The sequence below is a fragment of the Canis lupus genome, chromosome 19, assembly GCF_003254725.2.
Source record: "Canis lupus dingo isolate Sandy chromosome 19, ASM325472v2, whole genome shotgun sequence".
In the NCBI taxonomy this organism is placed as follows: domain Eukaryota; kingdom Metazoa; phylum Chordata; class Mammalia; order Carnivora; family Canidae; genus Canis; species Canis lupus.
Window position 1 is genome coordinate 18040225 of NC_064261.1, and position 15613 is coordinate 18055837.

Below are 15613 nucleotides of genomic sequence, written 5' to 3' on the forward strand. Positions count from 1 at the left end.
TAAATTGCTTCTCTTGTTCAAGAGCTTCCTATCAGCCTCTGTAATCACTACTCACAGTAACCTCAACTCCTGCCACAATGTACAAAATGCAACTCTTGTCTTGCATCGCACTGACGCTTGTACTTGTCGCAAACAGTGCACCTATTACTTCAAGCTCTACAAAGGAAACAGAGCAACAGATGGAGCAATTACTGCTGGATTTACAGTTGCTTTTGAATGGAGTTAATGTGAGTATATTCTATCTCTTACTAAAATTACAATTTTTTGAACTGGAGTTCATTTTTTAATGAAAATATATTATGCTTTCTCAGAATTATGAGAACCCCCAACTCTCCAGGATGCTCACATTTAAGTTTTACACGCCCAAGAAGGTAAGTACAACTTTTTATGTTCAATTTATGTCTTAATAAGATTCAAATATGAAAAGTTGTAGGTGATTAGGTTTATAGCCCCTCATCTGAGAAAAAGAATCAGTAAAATCAATATTAAAAAAACAATTTGGTAATGAAGCTTCTGTAAAATAGCTTTGCCTATATATTTTTTTAATGTATTTGTGTGTGTTTTGGGAGGGGAAGAGACAAGAATAACATTCCCAGTTTATTGATGGGACAGTTTTAAAAGATTATGTTGACTGATTATTTAAAAATGTAAAACTTGAGAGATATTTGATTATATCATTTTACCATGCAAATTATCAAAATTGATTTCAGAGAAGCCAATTTTTAAAAATCCTTTATTGTTTTAGGAAAAATTCCTAATGGTCTATCTTTGAGAGGTAGCCTAATTGTGACCAATAGCATAGTCTCTAGGGCCAGATTACCTGAACTGAAATCCCAGTTATGTCATGTCTTAGCTTTTGTGACCCTGGGCAAGTTACCTACTCTCACTTTCTTATCTATTTAAGTGAATGATGATTTTATGTACTTCATATAGCTTTGTGAGGATTAATGGGTAAATGTAAAGTACTCAGAATAGTGTCTGACATAGGTAAATATATTATAAGCATTAGTTATTGGTAGTAGTAAAAACAGAATTCTCCCTGGGAGTATTATAAAGTAAAATTCTGGACTTACGCATCCTTTATGCCAATAGATCTAGAGGCTTATGATGCTATATGACTTTTTTCCAAGATTTGTTCATTTGGGGATTCAGATAAACACAGATTATCCAAGCTCCTACACCTATACTAAGAGTATAAAATTTCCTAGTAGTTGTGCCAGTAAACAGAGAATAAACGTAACTTGGTTCTAGAAAGTTTGTCACAGGGTAAATCCAAGCTCAGGAAAAAAAAAGGGATTTAAAGGTCATGGATGCAATTTCATTCATCTCATATTCATTGAAGGAAATTATGCTTCCAACTACTCTTTTGAAAGATGAAAATAACTTAAGAGATGTCTCTTCAACTTAATCAGAGCTACATAACTCTTTAATTCCAGCAATATTAACACACTAGACTGTTTCCCGAGGGAAACAGCTCCAATTTGCTATGCCAGAAACTTAAGCCCTGAACTTGTAGTAGCAAGTTGAAAGTGCAGTGGATGGAAAGGTCATAAAATGCATGTGGTGTAGTCCTCTCTCTCCCTTTAAAGATTTTTAGAAAGATGAGATTATGTGCATAATTTGGAGGGTGGCAAAATTCTTTGAAATCTAAGTTTCTAAATGACAACTCAAAATCTATTTGAAACCCAAAGTAATGTGATAAACTCCATTCATTTGCTCATTTTACCACCATTCTATGTTTGCAAAAAAATTTTAGAAAGTTATAAAAACATTTAATTCAAAGGATGCTATGTTCGAGCTACAAAGAGAACAAAAATGTAATGTTGGCTCCACCTAATCATATGACTTTGGGAAAACACTTAAATTCTGAGATTTAGTTTCCTTATTTGTAAAATGGAGACAACACTGCATTGCTATCTCAAAGGGTGCCTGTGAGACTTAAATGGTCTTATTTAGAAGAAGACACTTTAAAATTATAATGTACCAGAAAAGTATGAAATACTACCATTAAAATAGGCCACATGGATGGATGAGTGTACAGATCTAAATCAGATAGGTCACCCAAAAGTCCTTCAAATATTCTAACCTTTTATTTGGTTGTGACACATAATTTTAAAAAATGCATTTGAATACACTTATTATAGAAGAGTAAAAAATTAGGACAGTTATGGGACTTGCTATATTGAAAGTCTTTACTATACAGTTACAATTGCCTAATCTATAAAATGCTGGGACTATGGCAGTATCCAAGCATTCCTCTATCCTTAACATCCTATGATTCTTAACTATTAGGAAATATTAGAATCATACAATGTGATCCTATACTTCCATGCTGTGGCTGCTCTAGTTCTAATTTCTACAGACTAGAATAGAATTCTGCCTATGTCTGTGATTTGCATTTGGGTACAGAGATGTTTGCCTTTGGCAAAGCCAAATTAAGCTGAAATTAATGACTCATTATTTAATATTCATTTATTCACTCACTTATAAAGATTTTATTTGAGAGAGTACATGAGCATGTGAGGATCATAAATGGGGGAGGGGCATGGGGGGGAGCAGACTCCTCACTGAGCATGGAGCTGTATGCAGGGCTCTATCCCAGGCCCCTGGGATGATGACCTGAGTCGAAGCCAGAGCTTAACTACTGAGCCACCCAGGCACCCCTCATTATTACAAATTTAATGCTAACATGGGTAGGTGAACTCTAGTTTTTCCAGTCTTATAAACTATACTGGTCCATCTACACTGTAATGCTGAGAAGAGGGAGAATAAAAAACTGCCCTTAATAAAATAAATTTGAGATTAATTTGATTACCTTTAGGTAAAACTGACCTGGTAATTATTTTTATTACTATTCAAGGCCACAGAATTTACACACCTTCAATGTCTAGCAGAAGAACTCAAAAACCTGGAGGAAGTGCTAGGTTTACCTCAAAGCAAAAACGTTCACTTGACAGACACCAAGGAATTAATCAGCAATATGAATGTAACACTTCTGAAACTAAAGGTAAGGCATTACTCTATTTGTTCTCCTGAAAATAAAATAAATGGAAGGGCATTTTAAAGTGGTATAACATTTTTATAATTTGGCAAAGTTCTCATGCATTTTAAAACCAATGTGAACATGAATCATTTTTATGCTAGATGATATACTATGGAGCTGGGAAGTATAATCTATTTCTTCCATCCACCCAGGGATAAGTCTGTAACCTAACATTCTCTTACCTCTCTCTCATATTAAAACTGGGAGTGGGAGAAGACAATTGAATTTCACAAAAAGCAGGCAGGTTTTGTTGCATATTTTCTTACAGATCATTTTCCAGAATAGCCAATATGGATTATTTGAAAGGCTTTTCTTTTCTTAAATTTATTTATTCATGAGAGACACAAAGAGAGAGGCAGAGACATAGGCAGAAGGAGAAGCAGGCTCCCTGTGGTGAGCCTGATGCAGGACTCAATCTCATGATCCCAGAATCATGACCTGAGCCAAAGGCAGACGCTCAACCATTGAGGCACCCAGGCATCCCTACCTGAAGGGCTTTTAAAATGGCGTTTTTGGGATTCCTGGGTGGCTCAGAGGTTCAGTGCCTGCCATAGGCCCAGGGCATGCATGGCCCTGGAGTTCCTGGATGGAGTCCCACATCAGGCTCCCTGCATAGGGCCTGCTTTTCCCTCTGCCTATGTCTCTCTCTGGGTCTCTCATGAATAAATAAATAAGATCTTTAAAAAAAAAAAAAAAAAATATATATATATATATATATGGGGTTTTCCTATTACTTAGTGGAATGATTAAGAGATTTATATATATATGAGATTTATATATATATATATATATATATATATATATATATACTCACACATATATATATAAATATATATGTATATATATTCCAAAAATATATATGGGGTTTTCCTATTACTTAGTGGAATGATTAAGAGATTTATCTTAAAAAAAGGAAATTACTAAAATGGCCAATGGGCTAGATAATTAACTCCTTATTTGGAGGTAATACTTTCAAGAACTTAAGTATTTTTAAATGCATAGGAAATATTAGATACACAAGGGACTCAGGCAATATGAAGAAATTCATGGCTCTGTTTTCTCATCCCATCTACCAAAGTACAAACTTCATGAGTTAACAGCCATCCTACATAGCATAAGTAGAACAAAGTTTCTAAAATTATAATCCCAGTTGTTTCCAAATAAGTCATTGTATTAGTACACTGTTTCTTTCCATGTAATTAAAAAAATACATTGAAATCAATGGCCTCTAGATACTGATAGACAATATATATGTCAGAAGGTTTGTTCCAGAATTTCTGACCATCAGAAAACTCATTCTAAATTCTTGATGCAAAATTAAAAATATGTGAAAGTCAGAAATGTGTTTCAAAAGCAAGCTATTTTAAAAAATTTAAACCTTCCCAAAAGGTCATAATATTTAAATGATTATATGTAAGTATTCCCTTTAAACTGTACCAGTTTAAAGGGAATACTTATCTCACTTGGTTTATATTTCCAGAATAGGAAGTACCTCAATTTGAAAAAGGCTTTTCTTTTTTCTTGTTATAGTTCAAAATATTTTGTCAGCTAGAGGCTGAGTTGAAATAGCTCCTATCAGCAGAGGAGGTTAATTTCTAACAAGTCAGTCCACAAACAAAATTTCTATTGTTTAGAGTTTTAAAAGTTGGGAAACTTGCATGCATTGATGCTAACTAAGGTGGAGTGAAGTCAGTATGAATATTTATAAAAAATGTTCTTCACACAAATTTCTTCCAAACAAAAGGTTGTCCTGACTCTGGGCTGGTTCTATATTGCTTTGGGGAATTATGAGGAGATTCACTAAAGTTAATATATAGAAACTTAAGGTTTGAAAAAGTATAATGAGTCTATGACTGCATACATGTAACCCATATATAGACACATGCCCAGAGGAAGAAAGGTTTAACAACTTTATTTTGCATGTAACATTTAATGAAATATTTTTCTAGAACTGTTTTTATTGAAAATGTTTACCTGTATACAATTCAGGAAAAAGAATTCTTGTGTTCACTGAGATTGAAAGAATTGACAAATGAGGAAAACCTTGGTTTATATGCTATCATCACTTGTATCAACATATAACTTTTTGGCATGTATTTTGATCATTTCAATGAAATGTGAATGATTAATATATTAAACATATTAAAAAATAAAGGCCATAAGCTATAAGTTATTTGAGAATAACTATATATCAAAAACTACTTTGAACTAAAAAAATTAAAATTTTTCTTTTATAGGGATCTGAAACAAGTTACAACTGTGAATATGATGACGAGACAGCAACCATTACAGAATTTCTGAACAAATGGATTACCTTTTGTCAAAGCATCTTCTCAACACTGACTTGATAATTAAGTGCCTATTTAAAATGTATCAGGCTATTTATTTAAATATTTAAAATTTATATTTATTTTTTGATGTACGTTTTGCTACCTTTTGTAATTATTATTCTTATACTTCATATGATAAATATGGATCTTTTAAGATTCTTTTTGTAAGCCCTAGGGGCTCTAAAAACTCACTTATTTATCCCAAAATATTTATTTTTTATATTGAACTATTAAACATGATGTCTATGTAGATCAGTTAATAAAATTATTTAATAAAGTTGATGAATAAAAAGCCAAGCCATTTATTATCCTGGAAATAGTACAGAGTAAAACATTTCTGAACTACTCATGTGAACACATGAGATAGTTAAGATGCTTACAAAAGTCACTCTTTCCCTGGAGAGGTATGTGGAATAGGGAAATGGGCTCCTCAAAGTTCTTGCTTTCTCCTTTCCCAAGCTGACTGGATCCTCAGTTCTAGTCTAAGAAAGCCTCGTCAAATTATACTACTTTCCTTCTTCAGGCTATGCCTTTAACAAGATTCCAATAATATTATAGAAACTCTTCATTTAATTGGTGTGCCTCTCTATCCATTTTCCATCATCTTATAACTTGCTGTCAGGAGGCTGACCTCTATAACATATATTAAAGGTCTCCCCTGTCTTCTGGCTTTCCAATGGGTCCCACTACTGGGGAGCTCTGGTAGGACAGAAGAGATCCCCTGACTCTCCATGTGAAGCCTCTGGATGGCTGTGCCTCCCAAAGAATCCAGTTTCTCTCAAGACTTTTTCCTTCTGGGTTCTGCTAACTTCCCTTCTACTCCTTTCAGCCCTAGGTATAGTAACACTTCTATACCATTACTGGCTCTAGTGTACTGCATTATCCCTTGCATTAACCCTATACTATGACCACAGTTTGGTAAATGGTCTATTAGATCTTCCTTGACTTATTCTGAGTATGCCATCTCTTTTCTGGCTCAAACACAGTAATCATACCAGAAATAGCCCCAATAAATAGACCATCAAGATCAGATCTGGGATTGGATTCATTAGGAACATAATGATCTATGGGATGTACTAGCATCTTGATTACTCTAATTACCATCAATGGTAGCACAAGGTGAAATGCAGATTGAGAGCATGATGTGAGATCAAATGGTCATGACATTTAATTGCTACAATAAGAACAGTTATAAAAATTATGATTATCACTTAAATTCTTCTGATGGTCTCAGATAAGAGAGATGTTAAAAATGTTATGGATATACAATTAAATACTTGCAGGCAGTTTTGAAGGAGTCCTTCTTCTGCTGTAGACAGCGCATACGACATAGAACAAAGCCAAGAGCATGATGTAAGGTCTGTAAAGGTATAGTGCCAATTAAAAATTTAAGCCTTCCAGGTTTCTTACAGTAAGAATGGGGAAGAAATGAAACCATGAGATATGAGATGTATTTTGCCAGACACAGAGGCTGAGAATTTTAAATATCCTACTGACAGAGGCAAACCCTTTTCTTTTAATAGTATCCTTTTTGAGGAAAAAATCACTCCTCTGCTTAAAAACCTTCCAATGACTCACAAATTAAGGGAAATTTTCCTCAGAACTCACCTTACCACCTTTCATTGCCTCTAGGCCTAAAATGAAAGTTAAGATCTCAACACTTCTGAGGCAGTAAGATAAAAGGTGTTTTAGACCAACAGAGGTGAAAATTAAGTCATGTGTAGGCTCATTTAATTTAGATGTGTAACTCCCTGGGATTCAGAATTTAATGAGAACTTGCAACGGCATTAACAGTTAGTTGAATAAATTCTTGGACTCCACAGTGGCCCTTTTAAATGGTATTTAAATGCTAGAATTTCCCTATAGAACAAAGAGTCCAAGGGACCATGGAAATGGAAATACTGGAATGGATCTATTATGTGCAGTCTTCTCATCTTGCCTAGGAAGGCACTGGTAAGGGGGTACACTGGCATCCATGACAGTTGTGTGGTAATTTTTCTTCATTAAATCAGAAATGACAGATGGTGCTGCAGTGGGATTGGTTTCCCTGATCTGTTCAAGAATAATGGAACCCTGGAGTGATAAACAGGTAAACACCATTTAGCCCTTAGAGACAAGGTGGAAGCAATCACTACAATAAACTATAGGGCAGAGTGCTAATGATGACTAATGATCACAAAATTAAAAAGACTCTAAATCTGCTGGGCAGAGATAAATAAAAATTATTGTAATTCGTGATCTGTTTCCAGCTCTCAAAATTGAGCCATTTCCTAGACCTGGTCTCCAAGGAGGCTAGATCCCTCTAAGGAAGGGCCCAATAATATGACCACAGATAAATACTGTCAATTTTTCTCTCAAGCCATTTTGGAAGAGCTTTTTGACAAGGAGATCGTTTACTGAGAAATGGAAAATGTCTGGATATTCTGGAAGTTATTTGTTAATGGCTCTAAGTGTACCTTGTTATTCTGAAACTCCATGTGAGCCCTCCAGCCTGGGGCTTATGGGGATCACATCAGAGATGGAACATTTGCCTGAGTCCATCTTAAGAGGGTCCAAAGGGATCACAGACCCTACCTGTGACATACCTCTATAGTGGCCAAGGAAGCACACTGTTTAGGACTTCAAGACACCATAGAGGACTTGCAATCTCTAGCTGTTGTCATTTGCATTTATATGAATAAGCAACAATACCTTAAATGTCTAGTCCCAAGGATATAATCAGTTCTGTTCTGTTGTAATTAGTCTGGAGAGTACTTAATCTTATCTCACAGAATGTCATGCTGGGCCATTACATTAGTGATGTTATGTTAACTGATTTGATGAGAAATAACAGAGGTAGTGCCTGAGCAAGCTAATTGTTTAGCAGAAGGAGAGAGTTAAGTCCTACAAAAGTTGAGGGATGTATCAGGAGATTGAAGTTTCTAAAGGTTCAGTCATTTCATGCATACTAAGAGATTCTTCTAGAGTGGAGGACTACATGATGTGTTTGAACAGCCCACTACAAAGAGGTACAAAGCCTGGTGGGCTTTGTTACTCTGAGCCATCTGGTCAGGGGAAGTAACCCAGTAGGCTGTCAGTTTTCAATGTGGCCCATAGTAAGAAAGGGCTCCTTAACAGGTCCAGGCCTCAATATATATTCCCCAACCACATGGGCTTTATGACCCAGGACTGTTTAAGATATTATGACAGAAATGCTGTGCATTGGTTGCTTCTTGGCCTTTTGGCTAAAATCAAATGTATAATGAAAATGCTATTAGAAGTCTCCAGAAAGTCTCTAGTTTTCAGAAAAAAGAAAAGCCCTATTGTGCACATAACACTTGATTTACAAACATTACCTGGCTTGTGACAGAACCCTGGAAGAAAAAAATGCCTGATCACAGGACACCAAGTGATTATGCCGCTTGAACTTCCATCATGAGCTAGTCATTAACTGATGTACTGAAACATAATTTGGGTAGACAAGCAATTTCATCATAAAATGGAACTGAGTAGGTTTGAACAGGTATGGGAGGGATATCTAAATTGCATAAGCAGTCAATTTAGAATCTCATGGTACTTAATTTAACCCTTCGTCCTCAGTCCATTCTTTTGGCTTCTTGGGGACTTTCCTATCACACATTAAAAGAGAGGAATAGGAACCTAGTTTAAAAATGGATTTGCATCAGATGCTGTTATCAGCCAGAAAATGGATGATCCCACATCTATAACCCTATTCAAAATTGTGCATTTGTCTATTTCATGCGAAAGGATAATGAACGTAGGTATGGATCTAGAACAGAGTGACTTATGGGAAGTGACAAGTTCACTAGATGACCACAGATTTGAAAAAGAAAATGGGGGGATCCCTGGGTGGCACAGCGGTTTGGCGCCTGCCTTTGGCCCAGGGCGCGATCCTGGAGACCCGGGATCGAGTCCCACATTGGGCTCCCGGTGCATGGAGCCTGCTTCTCCCTCTGCCTGTGTCTCTGCCTCTCTCTCTGTGACTATCATAAATGAATTAAAAAAAAGAAAAAGAAAATGGAAAAATGATGATTAAAAGATGTGGGTAAGTGGTATGCGAATGGACCTCTTGAATGAGCAGAGAATATAAAAATATTAATTTCCCACTATAAAGAAGACTCTCATTGTTCAAGTGGACAAGGTGACCCTTCTTGTGAGTGCCAGCCAGCTTCTTTCCCTGGCTAATCCAGTGCTTATTCAATAGACCTATGTACAAAGTGGCTATGGCAACAAGGATGGAGATTATGTATGAGTCCAACAACATGGTCATTAACTCACAAACACTGATCTGGTTACCACCACTGTTGAGTGTCCAACCTCCCAAAAGCATAAGTCAATGCATGCTGAGCTTTCAATATGGCACCATCCCCCAAAGGAACCAGCTGGCTGGATATCTGATGGTAGATTGATGGATCCCTATCACTTTGGGGTGAACAGTTTTGTCCTTAAAAGGATAGATCTGTGTTCTAATTCAGATTTTCTTTCTGTGCCTCATGTTCTGCAGCACCATCATTTATGGAATGCTTATCCATTACAACACTGCTTTCAAACAAAGAATATAGTTTATGACAAAAGAAGTATGGCAATGGTATCATGCTTATGGATTTTACTGATCTCACTATGTATTCCATCATTCAGAAACAGTTGGCTTGATAAGGGAGTGAAATGACCTATATTGAACGTTCAGCTACCATCCATATCTGTTGAAAACAATATCGTGAAGATAAGTTATCATCCTAGAGGATGTACTATTTGTGTTAAACCAGCAACAAATATATGATACAGTCTCCCCTGATGGATTGCACAAGTCTGGCAATCAAGCAGCAGAAGTAAAAGTGGTCCCTCTCATTATCATACTTAATGACTTGAAAAATGTATACCTCCAGTCAATAAAACCTTAGCTTTGTCATTTTTAAGGACCTAGTGCTCAAGGAGGCGTGTTTTTACCAGGAATCTTGACTTCTACCAGAAAACTGATTAGGTGGAAACTAAGACTATGTACTGGCCATGTGAGGACTTTCCATGCAGCTGAATTAACATGTACATAAAGGACTGCTGTACTGGCCAGACTGATTGATATTGATGACAAGGGGAAATGGAAGTTCCTGCTACCAAACAGAGGCAACAGCGACACAATGGGTAGCACTGTATTTGGAACCCAGGAAATCTAGCAGGGCATTTTTCAGCACTCTTTACAAAAGTACTGGTCAATGAAAAACTGCACCAATCCCCAAAATGCAGAGACATTAAAGATTCAGATTCCCTAGAATTGAGATTTGAAGTCCACTACCAGGTAAAGAATTCTATCCAGCAAAGTAATGGCAGAGGATAAAGGAGAATACGCAGACTATTTGAAGAAGGAAGCTATGATTACCAATTCTCATGACTAGCTATCAAGCAGACACTCAAGTGTATTTATTTTACCTGTTTTTCTCTCTTCTTGTCACATGCCATGCAAAATGGGATTTTATATAATCTTGCTTTCTTTCTGTGAAAAATACTAGTGGTGCCTAACATTTTAAGTTTCAGGAAAAGTATTTCTGAACTGATACTATTTCACAATGCTACCAGAGTTGGTAGAATTTCATGTGTCTCCTTTGGTTGAGACACTTTCTCCCAAATGAAGAAAAAGTATACGTATTGAAGAATAAAGGGGTAAACTATGCTAAATATTATCTATTTTCTCCTTGATGACTCTACATCTTTCCCCACCCTGCTAAGCTGACTTGTGTGAACTATGTTAATGTGTTTTCTTGCCTTCTGGTTTCTGGCTGAGTTTGGCCAAAGTTGGATGAAGGATCACTTCAAGATGACTGCATCACTTGATGAAACATATACTCCTCTCAAAGTGGTCCTTTCTTTATGCCTTTGTCCTTAAATTTCTAGTAATCTACTCATTCTTCTTCCCTTCCGGCCTAAGTGTGGTAGGAGTTTCTCTATGTGAGCACAGAAACCAATGCAGGCAGGTCTTGCAGGTCACATTCCTCAAAAGAAGGAATGTGCACAAGGGATATCCTGGATTTTCTCTGAGGATATGTTCCAAATTATGGCACAGAGAAATGGAATCCAAGTGGTAGTCCCACAAGGAAATCAAAGTAGGAGTTCAGGGTTTCAAACTGTATGGGATTTGAGAATCAGAACAAAGGGAACTGTGGAGGAGCCCACACATCCCCATACAAATTCTCTTTGGTGACTGATCCATCAGCTGCACATGCACAAGTTAAGGCACCTATTAACCACTACAATAAAATGGCAGAAAACAGCAACTAGGGGGGCAAATAAGCTATATAGAGTTGTGTGGTGCTGAGGAGACACAGGCTGGAGTTTAAGCTCTGCCATGGGGGTAAGATCTAATAAGCATGTCAGGACTCAGATGAGAAAAAAGAAAGGCCGAGGTTCCATATAAACAAGCCTCAGTATAAGGTCATATCTGAAATATACTAGGCTCTAACAGAGCTTAAAACCCAACTTCAAAAGGATCAAAGGTATCTGGCAGATTCTACTTGCCTCCTGAAGAAAATTTTACTTATACTATCATCCAGAGCCTCTATTATATTTCATCCACATGTGGCATTAAAAAATTATGAGGCAGTGGGCCGCTGGGGTCGGTGAAGGATCTCAAGATGGCTGGGCGAAAACTTGCTCTAAAAACCATTGACTGGGTAGCTTTTGGGGAGATCATACCCCGAAACCAGATGGCCATTGCCAACTCCCTGAAATCCTGGAATGAGATGCTTACCTCCAGGTTGGCTACTCTTCCTGAGAAACCACCTGCTATCGACTGGGCTTACTACAAGGCCAATGTGGCAAAGGCTGGCTTGGTAGATGACTGTGAGAAGAGGTTTAATACCCTGAAGGTTCCTGTGCCAGAGGATAAATACACTGTCCAGGTGGATGCTGAGGAAAAAGAAGATGTGAAAAGCTGTGCTGAGTTTTTGTCCCTCTCAAAGGCCAGGATTGAAGAATATGAAAAAAGAGCTGGAGAAGATGAAGAACATAATTCCATTTGATCAGATGACCACTGAGGACCTGAATGAAGTCTTCCCAGAAACCAAATTAGACAAGAAGTATCCCTATTGGCCTCACAAGCCAATCGAAAATTTATAAACTTGAGTTGAGGAGAAAGCCCTGGCCCTCATATTATAAACGTTGGACATTAAAAATGATATGGAAAAAAAATTATGAGGAATACTAACACTCAAAATTGAGGCAAAACCAGTAATAGAAATCTCCAACACATTATTCAGATATAAATTATGACACACAGACTTTAAAATAACTGATTAATATGCTCAAGAGAATAGTATAATGCCTAAATATAGATGAAAAGGTAGATTTCTGCAGAAAATTGAAATTTATTTGAAAAAATTAAGTATAATATTCTAGAACTGAGAAATACAGTACCTGAAATTAAGAAATCACTAGATGTGTTTATCAGCATACTGGACATAGCAGAAGATGGATTAGTGATCCAAAGACAGGCCAATAAAAATATATCCAAAGTGAAGCCCAGAGGAAAAAAGAAGGTGCTAACAAGAAAAACGTAAGAAAAAAGTGAAAAAAGTGGGATAAATACAAAACAACAAAACATCCAAAACCCTCAAGTCCACACCTAGGGAAATCACAGAACTGTTGAAAAGCAAAGACAAAAAGCACCCAATGGGGAAAAAAAGGCACTGCCTTCAACAGAGCCGTAATAAAATTGTTGGCTAATATTTCAACAACCCCATGGAAGTTGGAAAAACAATGGATGACATATAGGTGATAAAATATATAATCTAGAATTCTGTACCCAGAATTCCTAAGAAATTTAAGTGAAACAGATATTACAGACAAAACTTTGAGGAAACTAGTCAAAAGAACACCTGAAGTATTAAAGGAATAATTTTCAGTTGAAGGGAAAATTCCTAGATGGAAGCACAAACCTGAAAAAAACAAAAAAGAAAAGAAAGAAAAAGAAATGAAGAGTACTACATACAGTCGATCAGGGCTAGTTAAGACAAATCTTGGAGCATTTTAACATATACATAAGTAACATATCTGACAACAACAAAAAAAACAAGGGTAAAGATGATAAATGAAAATTAAGATAGATAAAAATTAAAATGTTATAGGATCCCTGCACTGTTTGGGAAGTGCTAAAGGAATGTATTTTAGGTTGACTGCAATAAATGTTAAAATAAAGAGCAAATGGAGACCTGTGTTGAAACTTCCTAAGCAAACAAAACCAGGTTAATCATACAAACCAAAGTTTAATTTAGCTTATTTTGCAAGGCTAACTTGACCTGGGTCATTTCTTGTTTATGCCTCTGGAAATCATAAATAAAACTTGAACTGTTTCCCAGGTTGATATGAGATAACCACTGAACAATTCTCTATAATTTAAGAAAATTTTAATATAATCTATCACCATGAAGAACAGAGTTATTGCTCTCCCCCACTGTGTAAGTTGATTTAAATATACCCCAAGCCTCAGTCTATCTTTTGGTTTGAGTGCTTCCAGCAAAATGTACTTACTGTTGCTTTAGTAATTCACTGGTTTTATTCCTGTTATTTCTGAACTTTTAACATAAGTCAATGCATACTATAATATAGGTAACCTCTAAAAGAACAGTATAACTAAAAAGTAATAAATCAGGAAATATTAGAAATACTCAACCTAGAAAAAGGCAAGAAATGAAGAACAAAGGGAAACTAAATGAAGAAAGAATGAAAAACAAATAGCAAGAAGGGAGACTTAAACCCCATCAATATCTCATTAAATGAGTTAAAAACTCTAATTAAACATTTTCAGATAAAATATTACATTGTTTATAAAAACATGCTTTACATAAATAGAGGAGTTAAAATAATAAAAAAGGATATACAATGCAAACACTAGCTAAAACCAAAACATCCCCCCAAAAAACGGAGATAGCTGTATTAACTTTAAAAATGGGACTTTAAAGCAAAAGATATAGCTATAGATAGATAAATTTCATAATGATAAGAGTTTATTCCATAAGACGATGTAACAATTCTCAATTTGATCCATCTAATAATTCCATAGCTTCAAAATATATGGAACAAGACTTCTGCTTTCCAATTTTGAGTAACCGGTACCAGATTAGCCTTCCTCTTAAAACCATAAAAGTGAACATTGAAGAACAGACACTACAGAAATGTGACATCTAAGAAAACACACACAAATAAGGTGAGTCCTAAAGCAACAACCTCACTGAGCTAAAGCAACAGAGAACAGAGTTTCAAGGTTACTGAAACAAGTGAAATTTGTGCTGCAGCACACTGGAGAGAAGAGAGCTGCAGAGGGAGGGATCAGAAATATGTACAGAAGATATTTATTTATTTATTTATTTTTTTGGCTGAATACTAAGCTGTGGCTATTTAGAGGTGAGATTCCACAAGGCTAAACAAGGAACAACTAACAGGGAAAGCATGAATTCTTAAAAATTGTGGTCTAAACAACCATAAAAACTTGTACAAGATTAGAAGATGCTCAAATTCTAACATGGCAGGGAAACCTTACTGAATAAAACCCTGGAAATTTGGTAGAAATCCTAAAAAGACCAGGACTTAAGAGTTTGGACCAATCTAGCCTTTTGTAAAGACCACTCTACACATGCCCTAGGAAATCTTAAAAGACTCAAGATAATCCAAGTTTCCATTCTATAACAAAATTCAACATTGTCTAAAGTAAGACAACGACATGAATGGAGTATAAAGTGTATTATACTAAGCCAAATAAGTCTGTCAGAGAAAGACAAATACCATATGATTTCACTCATATGAGGAATTTAAGAAATGAAACAGATGAATATAGGGGAAGAAAAAAAAGAGAGGCAAACCATAAAACAGACTCATAACTAGAGAGACCAAACTGAGGGTTGCTGGAGGAGAGGTGTACAGAGGAATGGATTAAGTGGGTGATGTGCATCAAGGAAGACACTTGTGATGAGCACTGGGTGTTGTATGTAAGTGATGAGTCATTAAATTCTACTCCTGAAACTAACATTATACTATACATCAACTAAAATTTAAATAAAAACTTGAAACAAAGATAAATAAAAAATAAAAACCAAAATCCAGGCCAGCATAAATCAAAAATGAATAGGTATGAGAATGTGACCTATGATGAGCAGAGGAAAAACATTCAATAGAAGCAGAAAAAAATGACAGAGATGATGGAATTCACTATTGTAAATAAGTTCAAGATTTAAAGGATAAGCTGAACCCAATGAAG

At 36.0% G+C, this 15613-nt stretch overlaps 2 protein-coding genes across 11 annotated transcripts in view; one reads left to right on the forward strand and one right to left on the reverse strand.

Annotated features, from left to right (window-relative positions):
• Positions 1-15613, reverse strand: part of ADAD1 (adenosine deaminase domain containing 1) — a 98541-nt gene that overhangs the window by 22853 nt on the left and 60075 nt on the right. Inside the window, exon 14 of one of the 10 annotated variants that reach the window (XM_049097412.1) lies at positions 6570-6733. The exons of 8 other annotated variants lie outside the window; for them this stretch is intronic. In XM_049097412.1, coding sequence (XP_048953369.1) covers positions 6585-6733 — 149 coding nt within the window. In that variant the 3' untranslated portion in view covers positions 6570-6584. Of the gene's footprint in view, positions 1-6569; positions 6734-15613 lie in introns of those variants that run through there. One more of the 10 variants, XM_049097411.1, reaches the window with a different exon arrangement.
• Positions 68-5595, forward strand: IL2 (interleukin 2). Its single transcript, XM_025420534.3, has 4 exons — positions 68-227; positions 312-371; positions 2861-3007; positions 5281-5595. Exons 1-4 carry the CDS (start codon positions 78-80, stop codon positions 5389-5391), a joined length of 468 nt encoding a protein of 155 aa, XP_025276319.1. The 5' UTR covers positions 68-77; the 3' UTR covers positions 5392-5595.

Excerpts from the sequence above, each read along its gene's own strand:
- IL2 (XM_025420534.3), top strand. The coding sequence starts at position 78 with ATGTACAAAATGCAACTCTTGTCTTGCATCGCACTGACGCTTGTACTT. Across the intron at positions 372-2,860 it reads AGTTTTACACGCCCAAGAAG|GCCACAGAATTTACACACCT; the intron begins GTAAGTACAACT and ends TTACTATTCAAG. Across the intron at positions 3,008-5,280 it reads TAACACTTCTGAAACTAAAG|GGATCTGAAACAAGTTACAA; the intron begins GTAAGGCATTAC and ends TTTCTTTTATAG.